The sequence below is a fragment of the Orbicella franksi genome, chromosome 15 (genome assembly GCF_964199315.1).
Source record: "Orbicella franksi chromosome 15, jaOrbFran1.1, whole genome shotgun sequence".
Taxonomy (NCBI): Eukaryota; Metazoa; Cnidaria; class Anthozoa; order Scleractinia; family Merulinidae; genus Orbicella; species Orbicella franksi.
In genome coordinates this window covers 12120848-12146735 of record NC_138159.1, presented here as the reverse complement: position 1 = coordinate 12146735, position 25888 = coordinate 12120848, and the positions used below count along the sequence as shown (strand labels likewise).

The 25888-nt window shown below is 37.7% G+C and overlaps 2 protein-coding genes across 3 annotated transcripts; one reads left to right on the top strand and one right to left on the bottom strand.

The window, feature by feature from the left end:
- Positions 1-36: 36 nt before the first annotated feature.
- Positions 37-8555, bottom strand: LOC145469364 (uncharacterized). The gene is made up of 2 exons (XM_081453058.1): positions 4960-8555; positions 37-2341 (listed from the first exon to the last, which is right to left on the bottom strand). The coding sequence occupies exon 1, from the start codon at positions 8212-8214 to the stop codon at positions 4993-4995; it is 3222 nt and encodes a 1073-aa protein (XP_081309184.1). The 5' UTR covers positions 8215-8555; the 3' UTR covers positions 37-2341; positions 4960-4992.
- An 810-nt stretch (positions 8556-9365) lies between these two features.
- On the top strand, positions 9366-25611 carry LOC145469455 (solute carrier family 35 member F5-like). 2 transcript variants are annotated; one of them, XM_081453175.1, is made up of 15 exons: positions 9377-9573; positions 9683-9975; positions 10374-10520; positions 11430-11525; positions 13846-13936; positions 15684-15734; positions 16541-16653; positions 17197-17278; positions 18951-19038; positions 19921-20016; positions 20433-20506; positions 21920-22082; positions 22215-22305; positions 22798-22946; positions 23664-25611. In XM_081453175.1, the coding sequence occupies exons 2-15, from the start codon at positions 9811-9813 to the stop codon at positions 23755-23757; spliced, it is 1500 nt and encodes a 499-aa protein (XP_081309301.1). In that variant the 5' UTR covers positions 9377-9573; positions 9683-9810; the 3' UTR covers positions 23758-25611. The 2 variants fall into 2 exon arrangements, with proteins under 2 accessions (XP_081309302.1, XP_081309301.1); XM_081453176.1 differs by lacking the exons at positions 22798-22946; positions 23664-25611 and adding an exon at positions 22507-22792 and having other exon boundaries at positions 9366-9573.
- The last annotated feature ends 277 nt before the right edge of the window (positions 25612-25888 follow it).

The following is a 25888-nucleotide window of genomic DNA, read 5'->3' as shown; positions in this document are numbered from 1 at the left end:
AATTTAAAGAAAAAACTCTACATATATATATATATATTTTCAAAATTCATTACTAGCTAGATCCTGTAACATTCCATGTACTTGAAAAGCAAAGATGTACTCTGTACATAATGCAATTGCTTACAGCGGTTATCAATCACATGCGACCTTCAGTGGAAAAACGTCTTGGCAAAACCTAAGTTTTGGTGGACGTCAATCGTCTCCACCTCCTTACCGACTGTATGCAAAATTTACAAAGGAAGTCTTAAACCTTGCAGCAGTCCACTCGTAAAAATTATCATTTTACTTTCAGTATGCTCAGCTAGCTCACTAAATAAACTGACATTAAATATTCCTTGATATTTGTAACTGAAGATGGGCAGATCGGGTTTCTCAACGGCCATTCGCATGCATGAATGACCCCGAGATCAAGCAAATCTACACACAAACTAAATTATTTCTGTACATACTTGTCTTGGGGTTATGGACTGAACAAGACTTAAATGTCTTATAAACCTTATAATTTTGTAAGGTAATAAGTTATAAATTCTATAGGTTTAAGTATTGTTCAGTCCATAACCCCAAGAAAAATTCGTGCAGAAATAATTTGTTTGCTCACATGCAGATTTGCTTGATTTTGGGGTCATCCATGCATGTGAATGGTCATTGAAAAACCAGAAAAACTTCATTCATAGATTTCAAGGATTGTTTAATGTCAATGTATTTAGTGAGCTAGCCATACATACTGAAAGTAAAATGATAATTTTTATGAGTGGACTGCTGCAAGGTGTCAGACGTTTTTTTTTTTCAGGTAAATTTTGCATACAGTTGGCAAGGAGGCGGAGATGATTGACGTCCACCAAAACTTAGGTTTAGTCAAGACGTTTTTGCATTAAAGGTTGCATGTAATAATGACAACCGCTGTAAAATAGCTTTTTCATGGCACTCTTTTTAGAAACTCTCTTAGTTTCTATTTCTTTTCTGTAGGTCACTCGGGTAGTTTTCCAGTAGTAAGAAGATGGAAACATATTACATATCTATATAAAATTGATCATCTCATTTACTGCTTTGTGTGTACCTTCAATCCACTTATTGCTACAGGTATGATCACAATTAATATCTTAAGAATATAATACACAACATTACAACCGTTAATTCATAATATTCTCCTATTACATTGTAAATTGTTTTCACCCTGTCCAATTATTTACTAGGCATCACGTTACTGCTCATAACTTACAGAACATTTATAATGAAAATTAATACCATCATAAAATCAATGAAAGAGTTCTGACTCAAAAATTAATTATTTTTCAGTGAAATTTTACCAGTAAAAAAAAACCGGTTTGACCACAAGTGTTAAAAAAGCATTATTTACAACCTTAGTAATCCAATGCTCAAAATAGAATGTCTCCTCAGTGGCTGCATTACCCCTACTACAGTGTTAGGTCTGAGAATTTTGTGATTCGCGTAAATAAAGGTAACATCCTTCAGTCAATAATGATTATCCTCTGTTTTCATCACTGGCCTGTTTGACAACAAATTTACTGAATAATAACTCAGCAGACATTTGACTCTGATCATTATTAGCCAAACAATCAACAACATGAAATACCATAATGACCTACATTCTTCTGGCAGCAAATACTGTATTTTTGGAAAATTAAAAAAAAAAAATAAGGAAGAAGCAAACAAAAGTATTTTGATTTAGAGACATGTGCCGAACCATGAAACTCTCCCTTTAAAGTTCTAACACACATTGTGTGATGAGTGTCATACTGTGAAAAAATCTTTTCTGAATGAAAAAGAAATTAAACTTTGCTTTTCAACAAAAGGAGTTAATCTTTAACAACACAATTTAAAGCTTCTTTATGATTGTTGTCTACTCTTGCAGCACTTTGACAAAATAAGCTATAAAGCTGTTACTCTAAACTGTCACAGTACAAGCCATTCTTGCACAGTAAGCAGGCTAATAAAACAATTATAAAATGTATTTTTAAAACAAACACCACCAAAAAGAACTTAAAGCCTTCAAAACAAACTTCAGATGAAAAGAGAAAATACTGTTGTTCTCAACAAAATTGTTTCTATAAAAACATTATGGAAGTTTGAAATTAGTTTGGACACACTCACATGTACATTATTTTAATATTTAATAAAAAGCTTAATAACAATGTTTGCAATTTAAAATAATTATAAGAACCAGGAATTCAGAGAGAAACCCTTTCTTTCAAATGACAATAAAGTACCAAGGTTGAAATGAAAGAACTAAAAATTTCCATGCCTTTTGATTGCAAGCTAATAGAACCTTTATTCACAGCACCATGTCACACTCAGTCCCACATTGCATGTTCAACTTCATCTAAATGGAGAAAAGGTATATTAATTAAAACATTCACAATTAGCAAGACTAATTTACATGAAGTATCCTTTTTGTGACATTGCAAATCTGGGACATGTTAGTCCTGGATTCGCTTTTTACAGACAGAAGGATGAATAGGCGAGAAGTTTGAAAGTCAAGTAGTATTGAGATGAGTAAGAATATGTTACGTGTATTGTTCTCTGGTTATAATTTACTTGAAAATTATGAGCTTTCAACAAAATGACTGTTGTTGATCTTAAACAGGTAATGTAAGAAAAGTCAAACATTAACTAACCCTATTTAGACTGAGTAGTGTCGGGGGGGGGGGGGGGGGGCTTTTGAGACCCCCAACAAATTTTATTGAAGGTTTGTAACTTTAAAACATTGAAGCAATGAAGTCCACATTTGGCAACTTTCCTAAATCTTGATATTTCCATGGCAACGTTCTTCATGTTTTATGGCATGTTTTTCAAATTTCAAATTTTGTTGTCTTTAGTGAAAAAAAAATCACTTTTAGTTATTTTTCCTTTTCTATCCATTTTGACTATCTTGCACCAATCATGGTGCTTTTCTAATATTTTACAAAAATTATAAAATCCAAGATGAAGGCTATCTGTTAAGTGATGGCGTCATTTCTAAGTCGTATGACATCATTGTTCTATGGTATGCATGCCAAAGGAAATAATTTTGGGTACACTACAAGTCCTCCAAGCTTCATTCTCATTAAGTTTTAATGTTCTAAGAGATACAGCTGAGCAAGGGCCCGAAAAGCACTCTCCCTCCCCCTAATCCCAGCAAACCAAAAAAGCATGGTCTTTGTACCTTGTAAGTAAATAAAATAATCCATGTACCAGGAGACAAAGAGCAGTTCTCTGAAATACATGTAACAAACCCCAGCATGATAAAATCTCTGTTATAACAACACAGTCCAGAGGCCTGGACTTTGAAAGAAATCCAAAGTTCTAGCTGTAGTACATGTACATGTGCTATAAAGAAGATATCAAAACAGATGGAATACTTCATTCTTGTTACTGCTGTACCAGCAATCTGAATTCTGGGTGTTGCAGTATAAAAACTCAGCTACGACTCGGTTCTGTTTCCCACAAATTCATTAAAACAGGAATGATGGATCCCTGAACTCATTTTTCAGGTCCCTTGGAACTTCATTGTACACTGGGTTGCATTGTACCAGTAATGACCACTGCGACACCATTTTTTTTCTGTACTGTATTGCATCAAAAAATTGTTACATATAGTTTATGATTTCTTATCACTCAATCAAGGATGTCTTGAAAATAGCAAAAATTACTACAAGTTCAGAGGTCCAGTATTAGGAATTTTGGGATATGGGACATTTGGGTAAAAAATTAACAGGATATAGAATATTTAGGGAGAAAATTAATGGAATATGGGATATTATGATCAGATAAAACAGGATATTGAGTTGGAAAATTGTTAATTTCTGCACTTGGAATTAATAGGATACAGGATACTTAGGCAGGGCTCAAAATTTATTTTTGGCTTTGGGAGCACTTGTGCAACCAGGTGTAAATTTTTAGGCGCACTGTCGAAATTTTAGGCACAGAGTTAAAAATTTTAGGCGCACAGCTTCAAACACTTGGAGCACCTACTCGAAAAGAATTATTAATGCTCCAAAAAGAGCGACTCAGGTTTCGTGTTGCAGTATGGGCCTATTCTAGCAATATTGAACACAACGAAAACAAATAAAAGAATCAGGATATTTCACACAAGGGTTATGCTTAGATATTAACTACTGACGTCGCTCCGTTGAGTATCCTCACTATCCAATTGCTTGTTGTGTGCCTCCCTTTGAAATTCTGTTCACGAACATTCTTGATTTATTCAACATCTGGGTAGAACTAGCACGAACTTTGCTCATTTGGCTAGCTTTCAAGCCGTAGAACTCGTGGACCGGCCCGTTCCGAAAACGCTGGACATTTTTGTATGTCAGACAAGTGAAAACAAAGCTTTCTTTACAAAACGCAGCATTCTGTAACTGTTGTTTGCAAAGAACGAGCACACGATTTAATTCTCTTCCCCAGTTTCAATGCTTTCCGCTGGATCATCAATTGCGCAAGAAGCATGTGCTTCATTCCTTCATTTGCATGTGTCAGCGGAGTTATTTACAACACAGAACGTGGGGAAGAAATGAACGTTCGAGTTCCGAGAATCCACTGGGAAATTAGGCTTAAAGATGATGAATAAAACACACACTGATGAAGGGAAAATGGTGCAACTTTATTATTTGGTGCCTGGTTGTGTTATATCTACATTGATATTTATATTTATCAATCTGAGTACGTTAGTGTGGTCAGGTGAGTAAGCACTAGAGAAGTCGCACTGTACTTTGGCTTTTAAGGCGCGGCGGTGCAACCACACATGATTTTTTAGGTGCACAGCCAAAAATCTAGTCACATATGCGACCAGTTGGTCGTTAACTTTGAGCCCTGTTAGGTCCAAAAAATTACTGGGATGTGAGATACTCACAACTTCTCCAATGGGGCCTCAGTTGAATACTTGACATATGTCTTGAAACCATTCTTTAAAACATATATTTAAGGATACTGCCCTTTAAACATGCAAAAGTTTATACATACCAGTTATTACTGAAAGCAGTGCTACTGGTTGCCTCACTGCTGCGTACATCCAACATCTCTGACTGGTCCACTAGATGGCCTTGAGATTTCAATGTTGACGTCATAGTGGTACAATGCTCTGTAGCAAACCCACTTCTCTGGAATATTCTGATTGGACACTTTCACTGCGATGACAGTGGTGTCAGAGACTAACACATAGGCGACGTCATACTCAAGCTCTGCCATGGGTTTGTAGTTTTCTGGATATTCCATGCCTGGAGGAAGATCTAAGACACACGTGAGTGTCTGGGGAGCATCAGCTGGGATTTTGCTGTGGATGAATGGCAGTTGATCAATGTGCCACACAACAGCACCATATTCCGACTCATACTTTGCTTTGCCAAGAGACACCGCAATGGAACACTTGGAATTCCTCAGCCTGCTCTTAATTGCTGCAGCACGCCTGCCCTTACTGGATTTAATGGATTTCTCCCCTCTGAAGGCTTTCGATGTTCTAAAGAGAGGTACCCATGACTCAGGAATTGGAAATCTGAAAACCACATTGTTTCTCAAATACTTTGCCATCTTAGTTTCCTGGCAGACTTGGATTTCAGCTTTGAGTTCAATTCTTTGCTCGCTGTGTACATTCAACACTGTTTTTACAAGGAGGGGTAGAGGTTTATGGTGATCCACAGGAAAACGCATCAGCTCAAATGTGCATGCATCTAGAGGATGAAAGGTTATCGCATGCGACTGGTCGAAGGTTGTGACATCTACGCATTTGTGAAAATCGCAATGGCGCAGTTTAACCCAGTGATGAACCCGCTGTGGTTTCTCCTCTCCTCGCAGGCGAGCCTCTTCTCTCTCCCTGAGAACAATGTCATTCAGTACCAACTGGCATTCAGGGTCTCCAGTTAGAAAAGCACGAAACTTGATCAACACTTTGGAATTTTTCTTTAGAACAGTACCATCACCAGATAAAATAACATTGGTCAGATCCTCAACATCAACAAAGACTTCATCGTGACGGTAAGTGATACCCCTGTCTCTGTAGGCTGGGAGAAGGCGAAGTGAATTGTTGAAAGATTCTAAGAGTTCTTTGATTACTAAGTGACTTGGAGATGCAATTTTAATGATCGGAGTTCCTTGTGCTGTGTGCTTGATGGTGCCATGATGTCGCAAACTTCTTGCTTCGATGTACTTGACATACTCTAATTTAACTGTATGAACTTTGGCCCCATGCTCAAATGACTGTAACTTTGGTGCTGTGAACACAAAATAAGCCTGCAGTGGGATCTCTCGAAAGGGTGCAGACAATTCATATTCCTCAAAAACCTGCAACGTGGTACCCTCCAGCTTTATAACCACAGGTTTCCACTCACGTGAGCCAATTTTGCGCTTCTTGTCAGGGAAGCGCAGAAGCATAGACCATGAACCACTGGTTATCAATGGCTTTTCTTCAAGAAGGGGTTTGTTATTTGCTTCAGTGGATTGCTGATCATGAATGACTGGTTCTACAGGTCTTGTGTCCACTTGATCTTGAGTTACAACCAATTCAGGTTTGTGTAGTGAATTAGAATCATCACTGAGGGGTCCTTGGTGTGGAATGGTCAGTGCAGCAGTGGGTTCTGAAACCAACAAGGTTTTCGTGCCAGAGAGGGGCGTCGAGGAGGAGATGGGACCTTGAGTCAATGTTGGATATGCAGTTGATCCATTTGCTGCATTGGCATCAGCTTGAAATGGATTAGCAGGGCTCAGCTTTGCATCTGGTTTAAAAGGATTACTGCCCAAAGTGGATGGCATAGTGCTGAATGGATTTGGGCTTGATGATGCACTATTTAAGTTAGTTTTGCCACTAACATCCAACTCCAACAAGTCCAGATTCTGTCCTACTAGGCCGGTCGAATCACCAAACTTGACCCAAGACTGCTGGACCGAAGTTGAAGCAGCACTTGAATTCGTTTGCTGAACGTCCTTTTTACTTGTGCTTGAATCATTAAATTGAATCCACGACTTACTCGCAAGTAAATCCAGTTCTGCCGAAGTGAACGATACCGGAGCAATTGCTGAGATCGTTTTGTTTAATCCTTTACCATTAACTACCTTTTCTGCTTGTAAGCCAGAGGTATTTACGCTCTGTTTCGCGTTTTCAACCGCTGAATCCGGCTTTTGAAGATCACTTTCGACAAGACGCTTCTTCGTTTCTAAGTTACCAAGTTTTCCGTCTAAACCTGCTTTCTGGCTTTCGCTCGAATTCCCCTCCTCGCCAAAACTGACCCAGTTAGATCCAAGCTCGTCTTTACTTTGCTTTGTAACAGAGCTATTACCAACTTGCGGCTGCTGAGAATTACTTGAAGTCGAGCGGAGAGTGCCTTTCTCGAGTGTTGTAACCCGATTTACGATGGGAACAGCTGATTTCATGCTGCTCGCAGTGGGCGAATGCGAATTTGAAGGTAGATTTTTAGCTATTTCTCCGTGGTTAATGGATGAAGAATTCGCCTGAATGGCTTCAGTTTCAGTTACAGTAGCCAAATTGGAGATAATGTTTGTGGTTAATGCGGCTTGGGAATCAAACGCCGCCATGTTCGAATCTGTCGTGGGTGTGTTTATATTCAGGTCTTTGGCGATCGAGGAACCTTCTGCTCTTTTAGAATCATTTGTCGATGTACCGTCTCCACGACTTTCCTCAAACGTAGTCCACTGTCCTGAAGGAATAATGTTTTCTCCAGCAAGCACTCCGTCGTCAGCTGCTGAACGAGTATAACCACCACTCACGCCGTTCAATTTGCCTCCAACAACATCTGCCTTACTTTTTGAGAAATCTTTCGATTGAATAGAATTTTCCCCGGCTGTCAATTCTCCTTTGTTAGATTTTGAAGAAGATTCGCGAGCGCCTAGCTCCTTATCAGTAGCTTGATCGGAGGTTGTTTCCAAAAGATTCGAAGAATCAACGCCAGGTTCAAGATCAAATTGCTGTGGAGTGTTTATCTTACTCGGTGAAGTCTCCGAATCTTTAGATTTCTCCGGTAAATTCTCCTTAGAGTCAGTTCCTGTGAGTCCATTCTCCTTATTAAGTGAAGAATTGCCTGGCTGACTGAGAGCTTTTGGATCGTTAATTAATTCACAGTTTTCAGAAAGGTGGTTTTCTACCAGAGGTAATTTTCCACGAACGGAAATCTCTTGACAATGGCCGTTAATTTCTCTATTCTCCTCATCGAAATTCTCCCATTTGCTGCGGTTTGCAGATTCAGGCGGTGTCCCAGTGTTATCCTCCATTGTGTCACGCTATATAATAAATATCAACATAATTTTCAGCTCGACCAAAGAGAAGACAAGAAAAGTGGACCTTTGGCGTCGTAAACTACTTGAATGCATGACGTCGAGGCAAGCAAAAAAATTCGTCCCGTCTCCCCTTAGTATCAGTTTGTATTATTCGGATTTGATGGTGTTGATAATCTGAATCGAATTTTCTTTTTCTTATCTAATCAAGTGGCCAAATAAATCGGCAATATAATCGTATAGCCGTTTTTTCGCTTTACTTTTCAGTTCTGCAATGTTTTTTTCTACAGTCACGTTATCTTGCGACCTTTACTCGAGACATCTGATCAATGATTGTACTATCCCGCCATGTGGTTGCTAATGTATTTCGACTAGATACAGCGATGGAAGTTTCGTGACCTTTAGTCTGTTTATGATGTTATTCCAATTTTTTTGTTGTTTTTTTGTAATATTTAAGTATTCTAACAATGTGTTTTTCGCTAAAGGGAATATGAAAATTCACATCAAAACGACAAGAATGGGAATAGCACTCTAATACAAACTCTAGTAAGGAGAATTTCACTACAAAGCATGTTCCAGTTTTGCAATGTGAGAAATATTTTTCCTTCAATTATCAAAGCTGTTTGAGATGAATGAGGGCATTAGGACTTTTAAATTCGGAAATTTAATTTTTTGACAAAAAGGCTAGAAAACCTGCCGTGAAAACAGAGCATTCATCCCCGTCTTAGCTCATCTTTACGAAACGGGCGGAAGTTTCAACACCATTTTAATATCAACTCATTTGAAAATTGCTTGAATTAGGAAACTGAGAAAAACAAAAGAAAAAGTACTGTTCTCAGAACGTTCAAAGATAGGTTACATAACTTATCAACGATTAAGGTTTACTAAGAAGAGAAACTAGCCACTTACGACTGAAACGTCGCTAGAAAAAAAACTGTTAGCTCGTTTAGGTTTTCAAAATTCTGTAAAATCCAGAAGTTATTCTGCAAGTGAGTTTCTTTTTTAATTAACACCTGCTTAACTCAATTCAAGGGATGCGAAAAATAATTCTACAGATACTTTGAAATGACCCCAGCTCAAAAGTCTGATTCTCTTAACTAATTTTTAGATGAATATTTCAATGTTACCTAATACCTCAGCGCTATTTTAAAAGCTGGTGATATTCTTATACCAGATCGAAATAATAGAGACGACCCGTATATGTACGCTCTAGGCAGACGACGTGTCCACGCTTATATCCACGCGCACCCACGCGCATTGCTTGTGCGATGTGAACCTGCGTTGAGAAAATGTTTGGTCAGCGTTTCCCAAAATAACCAAAATGGACTCTAAAATAGAGGAACAGATGTTGATGAAGTTAGTGGAAAGTATCTCGCATTTTCACTGTTTTTCAGTACGATTTTAGGTTTTACGGTTTTGGAAAAGTTAATAGTGATATTAATTTTAATTTTCTTCAACCATACAGTGAACATACAATGATGCAAAACATTTCATGACATGGACTCTGGATCCTGCTGATTCACTTAATTCAGTCATGGTCTTCCATCACATGGTGCTGGTGTGATCTGGGTGACACTAAATTACGTAATCTTCATGGCTGCAAACTATTGCCGATGTGCTCGCTCGATTTGGATGAAAGCAGTCTGTTTCATAGTTTCAGATGAGGAAGGAATTCGTCGTAAACGTCGTTTGGTGTGGGGGTTAATAGTTCTACTCTTGGTGGATGTGATTTGGGTCGGCTCCGCTGAGCTGACTGATGTAAGAAACTTCTGTTTACTGATGCTTTTACCAGCTTTGATTAATTAATAACGAGGAGAGACCGCCGGGTAGGTCAGGAAATTGCATACAGAGAAATTCTGATTACTTTCCAATGCAAGGCAAAAATAGTTCAAAATCGGAAATTTGATATATTCCAGGGGCTCCCCCAACCCCAACCCCAACCCCACCCCCCTCGCCGCGGTAGAAGAACTCCCGTATGAAAAGAGCATGGATGCTTTCTGTCCAAAATTGCAGATTTCCTCAAATTCTTCTGCTAATAATTCCCATTAGAGACTTTGGTAGAAAGCCTCAGTGTCATGTGAGAATTTTGATATATCAAACATATACTCTTATTTCAGCTTTAACTTTGATTTATTTTTTTCCTACTACCATTTAAGTTTATATTCAAAGATGAAGGATTTAACAAGCCTTTCTTTACGACATACGTGAAGACATCTTCTTTTATGATCTACTTGACTGGATTTATATTTTATGAACCTTGGAGATTACTTTGCATACAGTCCATGAATCAAACATCTTCTAAGGTAAAGTGGACAAAAGGACTTAGGGATATTACTTTATTTTTTTGTTTCTCCATCAATTATTTTTAATCTTGCTTCCTTAATCAAATTGTGGCGATACATAATTTACAAGAAACTTCTAATAAAACTATCTGTGTTTCTGGCATTCAATATATAGAGAAATTTTAGATTATTTACCATGGGTTACATTTAAGCGGGAGCAAGTCATGAAAAAAGATGATGTAAATGGGTATGGTTTGTCATCAATCATTTGAGGATAAGCAGGCCATAACACAACGGTTCTTACCTAAAGAAGAAGGACACTATCGATATATCATTTTTTTTAGTTGAGATATTTTTTCACAAAACGTTGGATGAATCTTCAAAACAGGACTTTCCTTCTCAAGGGAACCTCTTCTTTGAAGTTTCATCCAATCTTATTGAAAACATTTTCAGAACTTGATAAATCTATATTGGGAAAGTTCATATTGCATCTGCCAAACTTCAATGATTAATGACAAATCATAGGATGTTTGTTACCCATTTTGGTCATGATTTTTCATGACATGGTCAAGCTTGGATGTGATAGGAAGGACATATTTAACATTGTCAGCAGACAGTCTGTCTTATTGATTATTTAACTGAACCTTACTTCTTGCTTTCGCCATTTTCTTTGTTGTAAAATAAAAATACATTGGAATCACAATTTTTTTAACTTTCATGGGGAAATGAAAATTGGTTTGAAAAATCAGGTAGTTTGAGAAAACACAGGTAAATCATAGTGTTTGATAGGGGGTAGGGAAGCATTTTTTGGTTCCAGTTATTGGGAGGGTTGAAAAATCGAAGGTTTGAGAAGTCAGTATTCCACTGGAATTAATTTGAAGTTTATAGCACATCACTAGTAATCATTTTGAATTCATTATTTTCTCCCAGGTAACAGTTTCAGTACACCAAGCCGGAGAAAATTCATCACTTTTGCATTCGCCAAGCTCTTCAAGAGAATCCTCACCAGTCCCCTCTCCACTTATGGTAACACACTTTTCTTTAACTGCATTATCTTTTTGGTATAACATAAGAAATTGTGTTTCGATGGAGACCAGTCAGGAAAATTTGGAATGTGTTCAAATGGTCATGCTTGTCATGTTTTGGGTAAAGATAAGATAAGAACTTTTATTATTGTGTCAAAGTTGCTAGCATACAATGTACACTAATTGGGGACACTTAAAGATCTACAATATTTTACTTATCTAATAATTAATAAAATTTGAAATATATGTACATATGTAACTATGGAAAAATTTTTAAAACAAACAATCAGTCATGCAATAAAATCAATTGTTGGTTGTTACATAAAAAAGTCTTTACAAGTATTGCCCAGCAGGCTTGCAAAATTAACCAATTTGATGCGCTTTTTAAAAGTGTCCAATGCAGTGTTTCAGCCAGAAAATTTTACTTGAGGGCTAAATTAGCCCCTGAAGATCTTTTTTAGGGGCCAATTTTTTAGGAAAGGGGCCAATAAATTGAAAGCCACAGAAGGAAAAAATACATCAGGGTACCAAGAAAAATAAAGCTGCTTATTAGGATCTATGATAAAATTTAATAGTAAGTGCTTTTTAAAGTATTTTTACTCTATAAAGTTTCTTTTGAATCAGATACCAGTATGAAGGATCCGTGCATTACAAGAGAACAATCCTTAGGCGTACATGACGTAGTCAATGATCAAGGGTTTGCAATGCATTATAGGGCTTTTTTTTAACATGGTCAGCCATTTGGAAGTTTTCCGATATGAGAGAATCAATACAGCAAATGGCACAGCAAAGCAAAAGGACAGATTGGCTTCTTTTCTTATGTTGAATGTTTTAGAATGTTGAATGTTGAATGTTTTCAGTATGATTTTCTAGATGGACATTATGTGTGACAAAATAACTGTTGTTGATTGTCAACACAGAGAAATGTAGTCACCATTATGGGGACTAAACCTGAATTTTTGGTCGTCAAGGCTGAAATGTTAGTTGCATTGGCGACTGATATGGTCACAATTTAGAGCCCTGGGATGGCTTTTAAAATACTATGCCTGTGTTAAGCCTGCAGCCCTGCAAAAAGAAAGGGCCAAATTGGCCCTTTTTTCATTTTTCTGGGGGCCATCTCTGATTCCAACACAGGATTCCCGCAATGGCGCAGACCGGCGGAAACACTGCCAATGATTCAGACAATCAAATAGATTTGTAGAGTTTGGACCTAATGACAGGGCCTAAATAAGTCAGGCTATGTGAAGGTGGGTATGGGGAAATCAGAATTTCTAAGATGATACTTAGAATTGGTAACAACAAATACATCCGCAATGTAAGGAGGCGCCAGACCTTGAGGTTTGCGGTCGTCGCATATGAAGTGTTGGTAGTTGCGCTCTTTGCAAGAGTTCCTCATACGCCGATTTATGGTCACAGTGAACATCACATAGTGCTCGTTCTTACAGAATTTGTTCTAGTTTTCTGGCATCAGAAGAACAACAACAATGCCAGACAGTCTGACAGCATGTGAGATGAGGTAGTATAGCAAATTTGACAATGTGTAATTTAGCTGTTATCAGAGTGAGGTTACCTAATCTCAGAAGAACACCAGTTTGACATAGTCAAACTCAAGGGAGTTTAAACTGGAGGTGACTAAACTTAAGATGTTACAAGCATTGATAATGATGTTCTGAAGATGCCACAAATAAAGGAAGTTGTCTGACTGATTTGTTATACCTTCACTTAGTGCTTAAAATAATTAATTATTTTAATTAGTTATTTTGAGCAATTAGACAAGTGTAATAGTACATAATTGCTTCATTTCTTTAAAATGTTTGCAGGGCTCAAAAAAACACCTTGAATTCTAGCTTGCCCTCCAGACAAGCAGCTCTCAAATTTTGCTTGCCCTGGGCAAGTCTTAGTTTACTTTTTTTGTTATTTAGTTGGCAGACAATTTGCCTGGGCCCTTGGCCATTGGGCAAGTGAGACTGAACAGTTATTCACTGGGTCAACCAGATGGCACTTTTTCTGAGCCCTGGTTTGCGCCAAGAATTTGGCAGTACATTTATTTATGACGATAATCCCTAATGATTGGATTGATGTTATAAATTATTTATTAAAGTACTGTTATAAATTTTATTATTAATTAATTTTATTATTGTTATTTGCCATCAGCTTGACAAGTCGTTACTGTAATTATGTATGAGGGGAAAATAGTTTGAAAATTAACACTTACGATTTCTTTCAAACTTAAAAGATGTTTTCCAGGTAAATTCAAGCCTCCACGAAGCCACCACAACTATTGATTTGTTTACAATCTTTCCTTTCAATTTAAACTACAGCACGAGTCAGCATTTGAGCGAGTTACAGATGACGAGCTATCCAACAGTCAGCCAGTTGATGTTGAAAGTGGTTCCTTTGAAATAATTCAAAGTAGGTCACAAACATTACATTGTACGTATCCCTGGCTATTTGATGTCTCATTTGTGTACCAAGTAACAAATAAATAATAACGACAACAATAGTAATAATAATAATAATAATAATAATTATAATAATTATAATAATAATAATAATTATTATTATTATTATTATTATTATTATTATGAGAAATATTTTAATAGGATGGCCCAGCAGTGTATTAAACACTGTTATCACAGGGGTCCTGTAAAAGAAACTATAGTGAAAATATGGTAAAAAAGGTAAAAACAGGTAAAAAAGGCATACAAAATTAGTGAAAATGTTCACTTACATTGTAAGCTTTTGCTAAATAGAAATCTTGAAGTTGTGGATCTAAAAATTTTCCATTGGTAGTTTGTTAAAAATCGTGGCTCCTTGATAGTGAAAGCTCTTCTTCCCAAATCAAGGTAAACTTTAGATAGTTTCACCAATAAACCATTGTTCCTTGTGTTCAAACTGACTGCTTTTGTGCTGAATTAAGGTCTCTGCTGATGGTAGTTTTAGATTGCTGTTACCAATAATTTTCAAACTTCATTTTTCAATGTTATTTATCAAACTTTTTCGGGTGTCTGACCAAGCAAGACCAAGTGATCCCCAGTATGTAAAAATGGGCAATATCATCATTTTATAGATTGTTTCAGCACATTTTTGGTTGATCGATGAATGGATTGACCTTAAGAGGTTAGCTCTGCCTGCTGCTTTCTTGTGAATTCTATCAAAGTGTGATGTAAGGTTCAAATTTGGGTCTGGTCTCCTTTAATTTAGTTTTGAAAATCTGAATGTCCATTAATTCAAACAGTGTTATTCTTTTTGTGTAGTGTAAGCAATCCTCTCGTTATTCTTTTATACCAAAATGTTTTCATTTGTGGCTTGGACATTTTGGATCACAATGTTACATGTTACAAACTCTACCATCATGTTATATAGCTCGCTTGTTATTAATGCATCTGTGGGACATCCATTCTTTTCCCCAGAGGCCGTGCTTCTTTTGTTCAACACCAAGAATCGCGACCTCTGGCCAGACCCGATTTTCTGTGCACACGCAGAGTATTTGTTTTGTGTTCTTAGCTGATCAGATTTGTCAGATTTAATGGGAAGTCTGTGAATTGCGGATTTCCAGCATTGGACCAGACCAGAGGTCACAATTCTTGGTGCCGACCAAAAGGAGCATGGCCTCTGGGGATGAGAATGTGAAAATCACTTTGTTTTGGAGGCAGCTGCATTCTTTTGCCTCCAAGTATCACAGATTTTATACTGTGTGACCATTTATACAAGATGCCCGTTATAATAGGCGTCTGCACTCACAGCAATTCTAGCTCGGTGCCCTATGTGGGATGAGTTTTTTATCTGGTGTTTGCTTTGCTCTGAGGGTTTTTCCCATTACTCCAGTTTTCAACCCTTCACAAAAACTAAAATTTCCAAATTCCAATTCAACCAGGATAGAGGAGCCACATGAAAACCATCTAAGGCTAAATGTGGCTTCCTCTCTAAACATTGTATTTCAATTATTTATTTATTTTAAAAGCAGAGATGTTCCTGATTTGTTACTGATAAATGTATGTGGTAAAACTGATAGATCACAATAATAAGCCCAGTACATTTCCCTTGACTTCATCTAATGACAACTACTTTTAATATATATATATTTTTTGAGGGTCTTGTCTTGGTCTGTGTTTCACAAGTAGTGATACATTTGTATTAATTTTTATCAATAATCTAGGACCAAGAAAAGTTACATTTAGCAGTGTAAGAGAGGTGCGGCAGTTATCAGGTGACTGTTGTTGAATTATCATATGGTGGTTTTTTATGATCACAAAATGATTCCAGTAGACTAGGCTTGCCAGACAGTACAATGTATGTTATTTTCTTCAACCAAGGTTTGAAAAATAAATTTGATGAGGCTACTGTGGAAATAAATATACCCAGAATTGATGACACTTGAAAGTCCGGAGTAATCTTGTAACTTTATGCTACAAAAACCTGGAGATAAGTGTTGGCCTGATGGGCCACTAGGCTCAAACACAGTGCCTAGTAGCTTGCAATGACTGTATGTGAATTTACAACCAGTTCAGTATGGTAAAAATACACTCCGTCTGGTGTTCATCACCATCAATCCTTTACACCCCTGGGGAAGGTTAGGACATCAGCCAGTACCCTCCAATGCACCCCCTGTTCTTTGCTAATATTTTGCACTTCACCCCCACCCCTGCTTCAAGAGGAGCCCACTCACCACTGACTCTACCTCCTTTAACATGGACTGTTTCCAGGACTGCCTGGTGAAGCATGAGCAGTTCATATTTTCCTCTAGCTGGGTTGAACAAAAAGTGGAAAAAGTGATACAAAAAATGGTTCCACAAAATCTAGGGACAAGGCATGCATTGGTTCTTCTGTATCAAACTTTTCTTCTCTCTGTTTATTGGTTTTGGCTGGAGACACGACAGAAGCAAAGTGATGTACTCATGTTCATAAATATAATTTCAAAGAGAAGTTCACTATTATTTCTACATACCCATGTGTTGTTCTCCATTTAATTGAATGATATCATTCAATACTAATATCGGTATTTTCCATTTCCAGACCATAACAGTGAACAAGCAAGGTTAGCCAGATGTCCATATCAACCTAGTGAACTGGGTCAGAAGTTGCCTCTTATGCAAGTGGCTAAAATTGCAGTGATGTTTTGTTTCTTGGTGAGTGAGCAAATGAAGGACTGTTACAAATGAAATGTAGCTGACAGTAATATAGAATTAAACTAAGATCCTCAATGTTACATGTGTGGCTCAAATATGTGTAAGCTGGTTCACTTGGGGTGTAATGTACAAATGCTCTGACTAGTCAATAAATCTCAGTAGAAGATCTTTATAGAAGAACCAATTTTGCACCATGTTTATAGTTAAGCAGCTTTTAATGGGAACTTGACCGGTTGTCCAAGGGCCCAGGAACCCAGAGAAAAAAAGACCCAAAGACCAAAGCAACCTAGAAACCTAATTTCCAAAATACTCAGGCACCCAGAGACCAAAGCATTCTAGGACCCAAAACTCAAGGGTCCTAAAGACCTAAAGAGGAAAAAGGACCCACATAAATTGGACACAACTTGGCATCATTTTCATATTTTTTCTTCTGAATTTCAGTAGTTCACTGGGTTCATGTTATAGGTACTTTGGTTTTGGATGGAAAGCTGTAAATTCTATATCATATGCCTTCAAACTAATGGGTTTAATTTTTCTGTACAGTTTTTTTGTGGCAACTGCAGCTATCAGGAGGCCATTTCAAGGACATCGCCAGCGGCAGTTAATATTTTGTCCTCATCATCAGGTAATTACTAGTGCATCTATTTTACTGTTACCTGGCTAGGTTTGGAAAATTTGGGTGGTACATGTACTTTAAGGCAGTATCCTCAGGCTACTGCTTTTATTTATTTGCATCATCTGTTTGCTTGACAGTGTACTGATTTTTAAGTGCAGAGTGCACTATTGGTATGGTTTTGGGGGCTGCCTGCCGCTAAGGTACTAAGGGGCTATGGCCCTATGGCACTATGGTGTAAACTTTGTAATGTTTGTTTAATTAATCAATTTCAATTATCAATTAATTAGTCTAGCTCAGGCAAGGAAGTGGTGGGGGTGAGGTGGGAAAGGTACATGTGTACCCTACGTAAAGCATGTTCCATCTACGTCAGTTAGGTGTGAACATTGCAAAGCTATATATTTGTGTTAAGTAACCTTCTGCTCTCCTTGTGGTACTGTACTATTCTCTTTAGAGCAAACCAATTTGCTCTAAACACATGCACAGATTAGTTAGCGTTTGTGTCCTCTATACATTAGGTGGAGGATACATTGCATACAGGATCACACACAAATGTTGAGTGGTTTTCCTTATGGTAGAACCCAACATGAAAGAGGCATTCGTTATAGCATCGTTAGTGTTATACTATGTTTCCATGCGGTTTTTTATATGTCATGTGATGTCAGACCGGTAGCACCCCTTGTCCCTTTTTAGTATCCACAGGTCAGTTCAATAAATATCATCTGCTGTATTCAAACTACAATGGTATGTTTGTCAGGGTTTAAATAAAGAGGGGAAATGTATAGCTTCTCCTTAGCAGCTTGTTTATTTCTTGCCTTAATTGCATCTGTAAGAGAGACCAAAAAGTTCCCAAGTTAGTGGCTTCAATATTCTGCAAATTGTAAATTTGTGACATAAGAAACCAGGAAAGTGCACAAATATTGCTGCAGACTCCGTGGCACCTAATGAAAGTGCAAATTAATTTAATCAGTCTTTGAGGGGACTCGTTCACCGGTGTAGGATAATATCGGCCAAGTAGCTCTGTTTACCTGCAATACTTCTCGTTGAAACACTTCTCAGTTGTATCAATCAATATTGTTGTGAATTAATTTTGAATTACTTTATTGTTAGCAACAAAGGTGGCAACAGAAAGTGAAAGTAGTATTCCGTGACTATCTGATAATTAAATTAGTTCTTGTTCATCAGTGATAAGAAAAGGTGCATTTTGAGAAAAAACAAATTAAATTGTTTCTCTTCCATTTCTTCCTCAAATATTTAAGTTTCTTTTGTTTATCCCAAGCACATTTTCCATGTGTTCTGGAGAAAACAAGGGTTTCATGTTACATACCTTTGCGAGGAAAACAAAAGTATCAAGTTGCAAAGTTGGTGCAAAGAGCTAAATTATCACGTTTGTTCAACGTATTATTGAATTTGAAATGAAGGAAAATCATCGTTAAACACCATGGTAAAATTAAAAGCTGTCATGATAAACAGTAATTGTATGTAATTTTTGGACCTTGAATGAAAATACAACCTTGAAACATACACGCTGCTAAGGAGAAAAGCCCTAGCAGATTACCAGGGGTGAGTACTTATCGGACTACCGTACCAGACCTATCAGTTGCACTCTGCACTATCTGAGATAGTCTCACTAGTTAAGGAGAAATCCTCTATTGATTGTTGTTGTTTTTGTTGTTATTTACAGGGTTATTTACACTCATATTAGCGTCCATCTTCCAGAGCTCAACTTCAGACAAATTTTCTGTTACAAAACTACTTGCTGTCCTCATGAGGTTATTATTTATTAGGACTACACACAGTCCAATTTTGGAAATAATCGGTTGGGAAAATTCTGACCCCAGCCAAAATTGGACAAGGCCATAATTTTATGCTGTGTCTGATTTGGCTGTCAGAGATATTTTTTAATCCAGTTATGTTTAAATTGGACAACCATGTAGTCCTCATACTTATCAATAATGCTGAGTGCAGAACTCTCCAAATTACTTGTTAATTTGGACAATTTACAAAATTAACAAGTAATCATGTGCATGCTTGTATGGGCTTTTGGGCTTGTAATATAATTAATTTCTTTACTGTGTTAGAAAGTTTTCAATTGAGAGTGGAGAGATATCTTGAATTTCCTTTGCCGTTGCTTAGGTAATTTTAGCTTTGATTTTGTGTACACACAACCCCATAAGCTTTCAGCTTTAAACATCATTGTGTTTAAGTAAAGGTAAAGCCATCTGGTATGTTCTCATTTAAACAACTCATGCCACCTCTAGTCAAAGAACCAATCAAATTCAAATCTAAAAGCAATCACCATATGGTCATTTGTGTCTTCTCGTGTTTTCACCATGTTTTTGCTTTGTGTTCTCACCAGTTCATTACATCCCAAAATGAAAACTTTTGTTTTCCACTCATTTCGAAGAGCAACTATGCATGTAGCCTGACTGCAGACTGTGATGGCACATAGTGTAGGGTTAGAGGAATCCAATGTTGAGGAATTTCCCTAAATTTATTTTCTGGTCTAAATGTGACGGTGTAGAGTTTCATTGTGTTTTAAGGTTTTTGTGCATGCAGACCACGAAACTGAAAGATGTCTACAATATTATTGTCTAATAGTATAGGTGAGGTTTAACTGTGTATTCGTGACATTGTGTTTTTATCATTTGCAGCATTACTGGGATAGTTTTAGTTACACTCTCTGACTCCAAAAACACAAAAGGTGGAATTAGTCTTGGAGCTCTGTGGGCGCTGGCCGGTGCTTTCTTGTAAGTTTGAAAAAATAAAAGATGACTTTAATGCCCGACCAATTAAATATGTGGAACATATTGCAACTTATTGCCCACAACATGTTGCGCATGTTTGTTATTCCTGTTGCACGTTCAAACAACATTTTCTATTATATTGCAACAGGGTGACAACACCCGTGGTGAAACATGTGGGTTACAGCAATGTTTCCTATTGCGTCTTCCTATTTGATTACACAAATTAAAATTAAAGAAGAACAAGATCTACTGACAGAAACGACTCCTTGTTCTATGATGTCAGAAAGTCTTACAACTGAATAAAAAGGCTAAATAGTGCTGTTTGTTTAATGTGGACATTCACATTCTCCATAAACTGATCCAGAATTTGATTTGATTGTATTTAGTTATACACAAGTCCTTTTCCAATTTCGTTTTAGGTATTCATGTTATTTAATCTTGTTGAAACGTAAAGTTCCTAATGAAGAACAAATGGATATCCCAATGTTTTTTGGTAAGTGATTTCTTTATCTTTACATTGTATGATCTTGTTTTTGGACAGACGTTTTAGCACGCTGACAGTGAAACATTGCTAATTCTGCTAACGTGGCTAGTGAGGTCTGTTCCAGTTGTTAAAATGATCTGCTTCAGTTCTAATTTCTAATTTGTATTACCATCTTGTTATCAATTTTTACATAATGCTTTGTCTATACTACATAAATTTATATTCATTTCACATATCGCTTGTTTTTATCATAGTTCATATTGAGTGAGCCCTCAGAATCATTATAATTACAAACACATGTTTTGTCGATATAAAGATTAAACCATACAATTTAAAAGTAATAGAATTCTGTTTGAAACCTTGTAACTTGAATTCAAACTGAAGAAACCTTAGGCCCACTATCTGCAAATGTCCCCTTTATTTAATAAATGGTCAATAACTTCTGAAATGTTACGTTCACAATCATGTTATAGTTATTGCAGCTGTAGCCTGTCCACATACATTTTTTTCCTGCAAGCAGGCGTTCAAACCCCACCCTTGCATTCATGCTCATTCAACTCCCCCCAAGTTATTGACTACAGTGAAACCTGTTATAAGTGGACCCCATATTAACCAGACACCAGCTTCAGTCCTTAAATTTTGTTTCCTTATTTACCGTAAAATAAGCCTGCATTCAGCGGACACCTCTGTTAAGTGGACGGGGACACCAATATTCAGCCATTTTGTTGCACAAAACCTGCAAGAAGTGGACACTTAAAAAGGGCATGTTACCTCTAAAAGTTCAGCTGAGACTCCTTTAACATTGTTCAGCAATGTCGTTTTAAAGCTAAGAGATTATGAATTTCCAGATTGATCCATTGACTGACTGGACATTGTGCTATGAGCAGTCTTTGATCTCACGCTGTGTTACACTGTGTTACAAAAGGGTTAATAATTAACTATTATTGCACGACATATTAGAACCTGTGTTGAGCAGACACCCTGTATTAAGTGGACACTAATGAGGGTCTCAAGGGTGTCAGCTTAATACAGGTTTCACTGTATTTTGCTTGCGATCTTGACAAATGTGTGAACAGAAAATAGATATTAAGAGGACAGACTTAAATAGACCATTTTACAGTTGTCTGCTCAGTGACCTGGCCTTTGTATGGCAGCGAGGCTAGAGTTGACCTTGTTTTGATACAGACCTCAGTATTTTTGTCATGTTAATGCACCTAGTTAGCATCAGAACAACTTGTTTTACACAACAAAAGCAGTGAGGTCTGTATCAAAACAAGGTCAACTCTAGCCTCGCTTCCATACAAAGGCCAGGTCACTGAGCAGACAACTGTAAAATGGTCTATTGCTGCACTCAGTGTGGTTCAGTTTTGCAGAAGTAAAAAGAAACTATTTCATTTATAAACCTCATTGTTACCATTGCAGGTCTCGTTGGAGCATTTATCTTCTTGCTTCTCTGGCCAGGATTTTTTGTACTTAACTACTTCAGTTGGGAAAAGTTTGAACTTCCTCCAAGTTCAAGTGTTTGGGGCTATATCGTCTTGAATGCCATTGTTGGAACAGTGCTGTCAGAGGTCTTGTGGCTTTGGTAATATTATAGTTTCTTCTTTTGTTGTTGTTGTTGTTTTTGTATTACTTGTTCGACAAACACATTTGCAGTCATACCTGTCTAAACATGTGAGTTTCCATCTGCCATTATCTATATTTTGTCACATTTTAGGGGTTGTTACTTGACGTCATCATTAACAGCTACATTGTCTTTGAGTCTAGTGATACCGCTGACCATGATTGTTGATGTGTTCATGAAGAAAGTAAGTATTTTTAATTTTGTCATGCTACAGTTTGGACAATTTTAATTTAATTTTCAAACTTGACGATAATTATCTTGACTACTTATTATGGTGAAGTAGGTTAAGTCTGCATACAAGCCAAGTGGCCCATCAGGCCGGGGCTTATCCCAGTTTCAGTAGCATGAAGCAAGTAAGAGTATTTCTATCCCCCCCCCTGGATAGGATGCAAGTCCATCGCAAGGTTACCCCCAGCATTAAGTTTGCCAGTACCCATGTATGCACCTGGTTGGAGAGAAGCACTGTGAGAGTAAAGTGTCTTGCCCAAGAACACAACGCAATGTCCCCGGCCAGGACTGAAACCCGGAGCTCTCGATCCCGAGACGAGCGTACTAACCATAAGGCCATCATGTCTCCCTGACTACTTATAATACTATTGACAAATGATTACATAAAATATCATATATCATATATCAAATAACAAACCTTTGACAAGGTTTTGTTTCTATCTCCCAGGTTCATTTTTCATGGATGTTTTTTATTGGTACAATACCAGCATTTGTGTCATTTTTTGCTGTGGGTTTGTTGACGCATTACGGAGACTGGGACCCGATCTTGGTCGGATTGAAGAAACTTGTTAACATCAGTCAGCAAGTCATTGAAAGGTTCGCTGAATCAATAGCAAACTATCACAATAAACCATCACAATGTTACGAATAAAATTGTCCTCAAGCTTATAAAATATGGTGGCATTTGAATTCTGAAACTTTTTGAGTTTTTCAAGGACAAATTCATTAAGAACAACTTCTGTTTCCCCGGGGGATGTGACATTTTCCCGGCATTTGATGGTTTTTGCACGCTATAGAGAGCCAGTTACCGCCTATTTCCCCAGCTTAGGGGGAGGGTTGGTCGGGGTTTACTTTGGCTGGTGCATTAATGACCTACAGGGAACTGGGATGGTTAACAAAGATTAAGGTAGATTACCATAACAAAAAGCGTGTAAAATGTAGGATTAATATTTTTTTAACATGAATACTCCTTGACCTTCCTTCCTCAGTTAGACCTGAACAATTTCGTTTCGTTTTTATCAGTTGTATTAGTGTAGACCAAAATATTATTATTGTAGACTTGTCAACAACCCGAGCTGCGAAGGCCAAGCGTAGAGTTAAAACATATCTGTCATCCTCAAAACCTAGGTGCAGAGAGTGTAAGGCAGCGCGTTCGTGTCAGGACTACCTAGAGAAGCGCTAAGGACTTTGAGATAGTCTGTGTTGATTTCAGCTGCTATAGTTTTCTCCCAGCCTACCTTATGCTGTCCTTATTTATCGATATTAGAGTGTATACACTTCTGAGGTGTTTGCTGATTTCTCACTTCACTCTAGGAGAAGGGATGCTCAGCAAACAGAGAGTTTGATAAACAATGTTATTGAGGAGGAGGCTGATCAGGGAGACACAGGAGATGACATAAAAACGTGATTCTTTAGGATCACTGAAAATAGTGCTTGCTTGATACAAGGTGTCGAGCTATCTTTTTAAATGAACAATAATTTTTGAAATGTCGAATAAATTTGAGCGGAGGATTAGAGTTTTAGTTTTTAACTTAATTTTATACCAAGGTCTTTGTGAAGGTGCTTGAGGCCGGAAATAATGATGGAGACGGTGGTGGGGAGATTAACAGGTTGGCTTGCTATATACCTGTATTTTTTGCCAACAGCGCGGGCTCTCATTAGCCACTTCCAGGTCACATGACATATAACAATAATGCTGTTTCCTGCCAAAAGTCTCTGAGTGGGCAACATTGCAACATCTATGACGTCAGAGAGTAAATGTGAACTGTAACTCCTTCTGTAACCAGGAAATGCTGAGCGTTGACCGCCCTTGCATGTGAATTCTTCTCACGTCATACAAATCCACTTAATGACTGGTCCCTCAGGAAACCAGTGAACTGAAATACACTGTATTGAGATTCTTGGGAATTAAAATTAAATGTTTCCCTACTAGTAATATTTGCCAGGGGCGTAGCTAGGGTGCCTGTAAGCCCCCCTTTTGTGAGCCTTTTTTAAGCAAACAACGTACAACAGGTGACGAAAACGACGTGACAATCTGGTGAGTACCCTCACTTTGATACAGTGTGACCCCCCCCCCCGCCTTTGAAAAATCCTGGCTACGCCCCTGTTTGCTAGCGTTTCTGCTACTTGATTTAGATCCACGGTGCTACGCAAAATATTTGCGACACAAGCAATTGTATTATATATGAACAATGAAATACCCTAAACTGAAAGAAATATCTGCAAAATTTTATGTAAAATATATAAATGGATATTTATTTAATTCACTTTCACAATTTTGTATTCAAAGCGTAACAATGAATAGTAAATGCGTGATAATAAGCAGTAATAAGTTGCGAAAAAAAGAAGTGTGTAATGTATATCAATAAGAGAGAGATCCGGATATAAAAGAAAATAAATTTGTCTTAAATTCAGAGCTGCCTTATTTATGCTTTAATTTTTGCCCTACTTGTAAAAGATTTTCACACAGTTCAACTTCCTCGCACAACAGTGGACCGGGACGCTGCAACCTCGCTCCCAATGATAGCAATGATAACAATGGGGATAAGAGCCCGGTTGACCGGCTGGCCGGCCGGTTACCAAGATCTTGCCACGGCTCCTATTTCCTTTGTTAAAATTTCGATGCGTTCTGGCCAGCCCGGTTACCGAGATCTCAGTTTCTACAACCGAAGTCTCCGAAACCGAGATGAAAATTTTTCCATGTAAACACTCTAGATCACATAGACCGAGTAACTGGGACGAACGTTTTTTGACAAAATAGCTTCGCTTTCGCAACATAGCGGCCTAGATGACATAATTTTTGCCTTTGATGTATTTCCACTGCAGAAGTACTGTGGAACCTCGCCTTACGGTCACTTCGTTACTACGGTCACCTCGTTACCGGGGGGGAGGTACTCCCAGAAAAGTGTGCGGAAGTGTGTGGACAGTGTACGCGTCATGCTTGTAATTGGACAGTACGCCTCATTTTGGGCGCGCTGTTGCGGTGCACTTTGTTGAGTAAACTGCTGTGTTTTTCAGCATTCATAACGACGTTTAATCGTTCAGCGATCAATCGATGGTTTGTTCGTTTCTCGAATTTTGTCTTAGTTTTGATTAATTAATTAACAGGACATCATGTCGTCCATTTCAGTCTGTAATCATACTCGTGATTAACAAATCGGACTCCCGCTTCGCGGTCGTCCGATTTTGTTAATCACTCGTATGATTACAGACCGAATTGGTCTCCACTCAGTACCATTACCATTATTAATACGGCCACTCGGACCAGTTATCCTCATCGATCATCTTTCCATTGTTAATATTGTATGTAATGATTGAAGTTTCAACTTCTTTTTTTTTTAAAAAAAAAAATATATGTATGTAACTGCATTTCGAACGCTTATTAAACAGCAGTTGTTTAGAAGTGCAATGGTAATTGTGGTCAATTCTTGTGACCAGTCATGAAATTTGAGCCTTCCCCTTAATACGGCCACCCCGTTAATACGGCCAAAATTTGTTCCGCAATTAGCTTTATTGGTAAAGTCACAAGAGTCAACAAG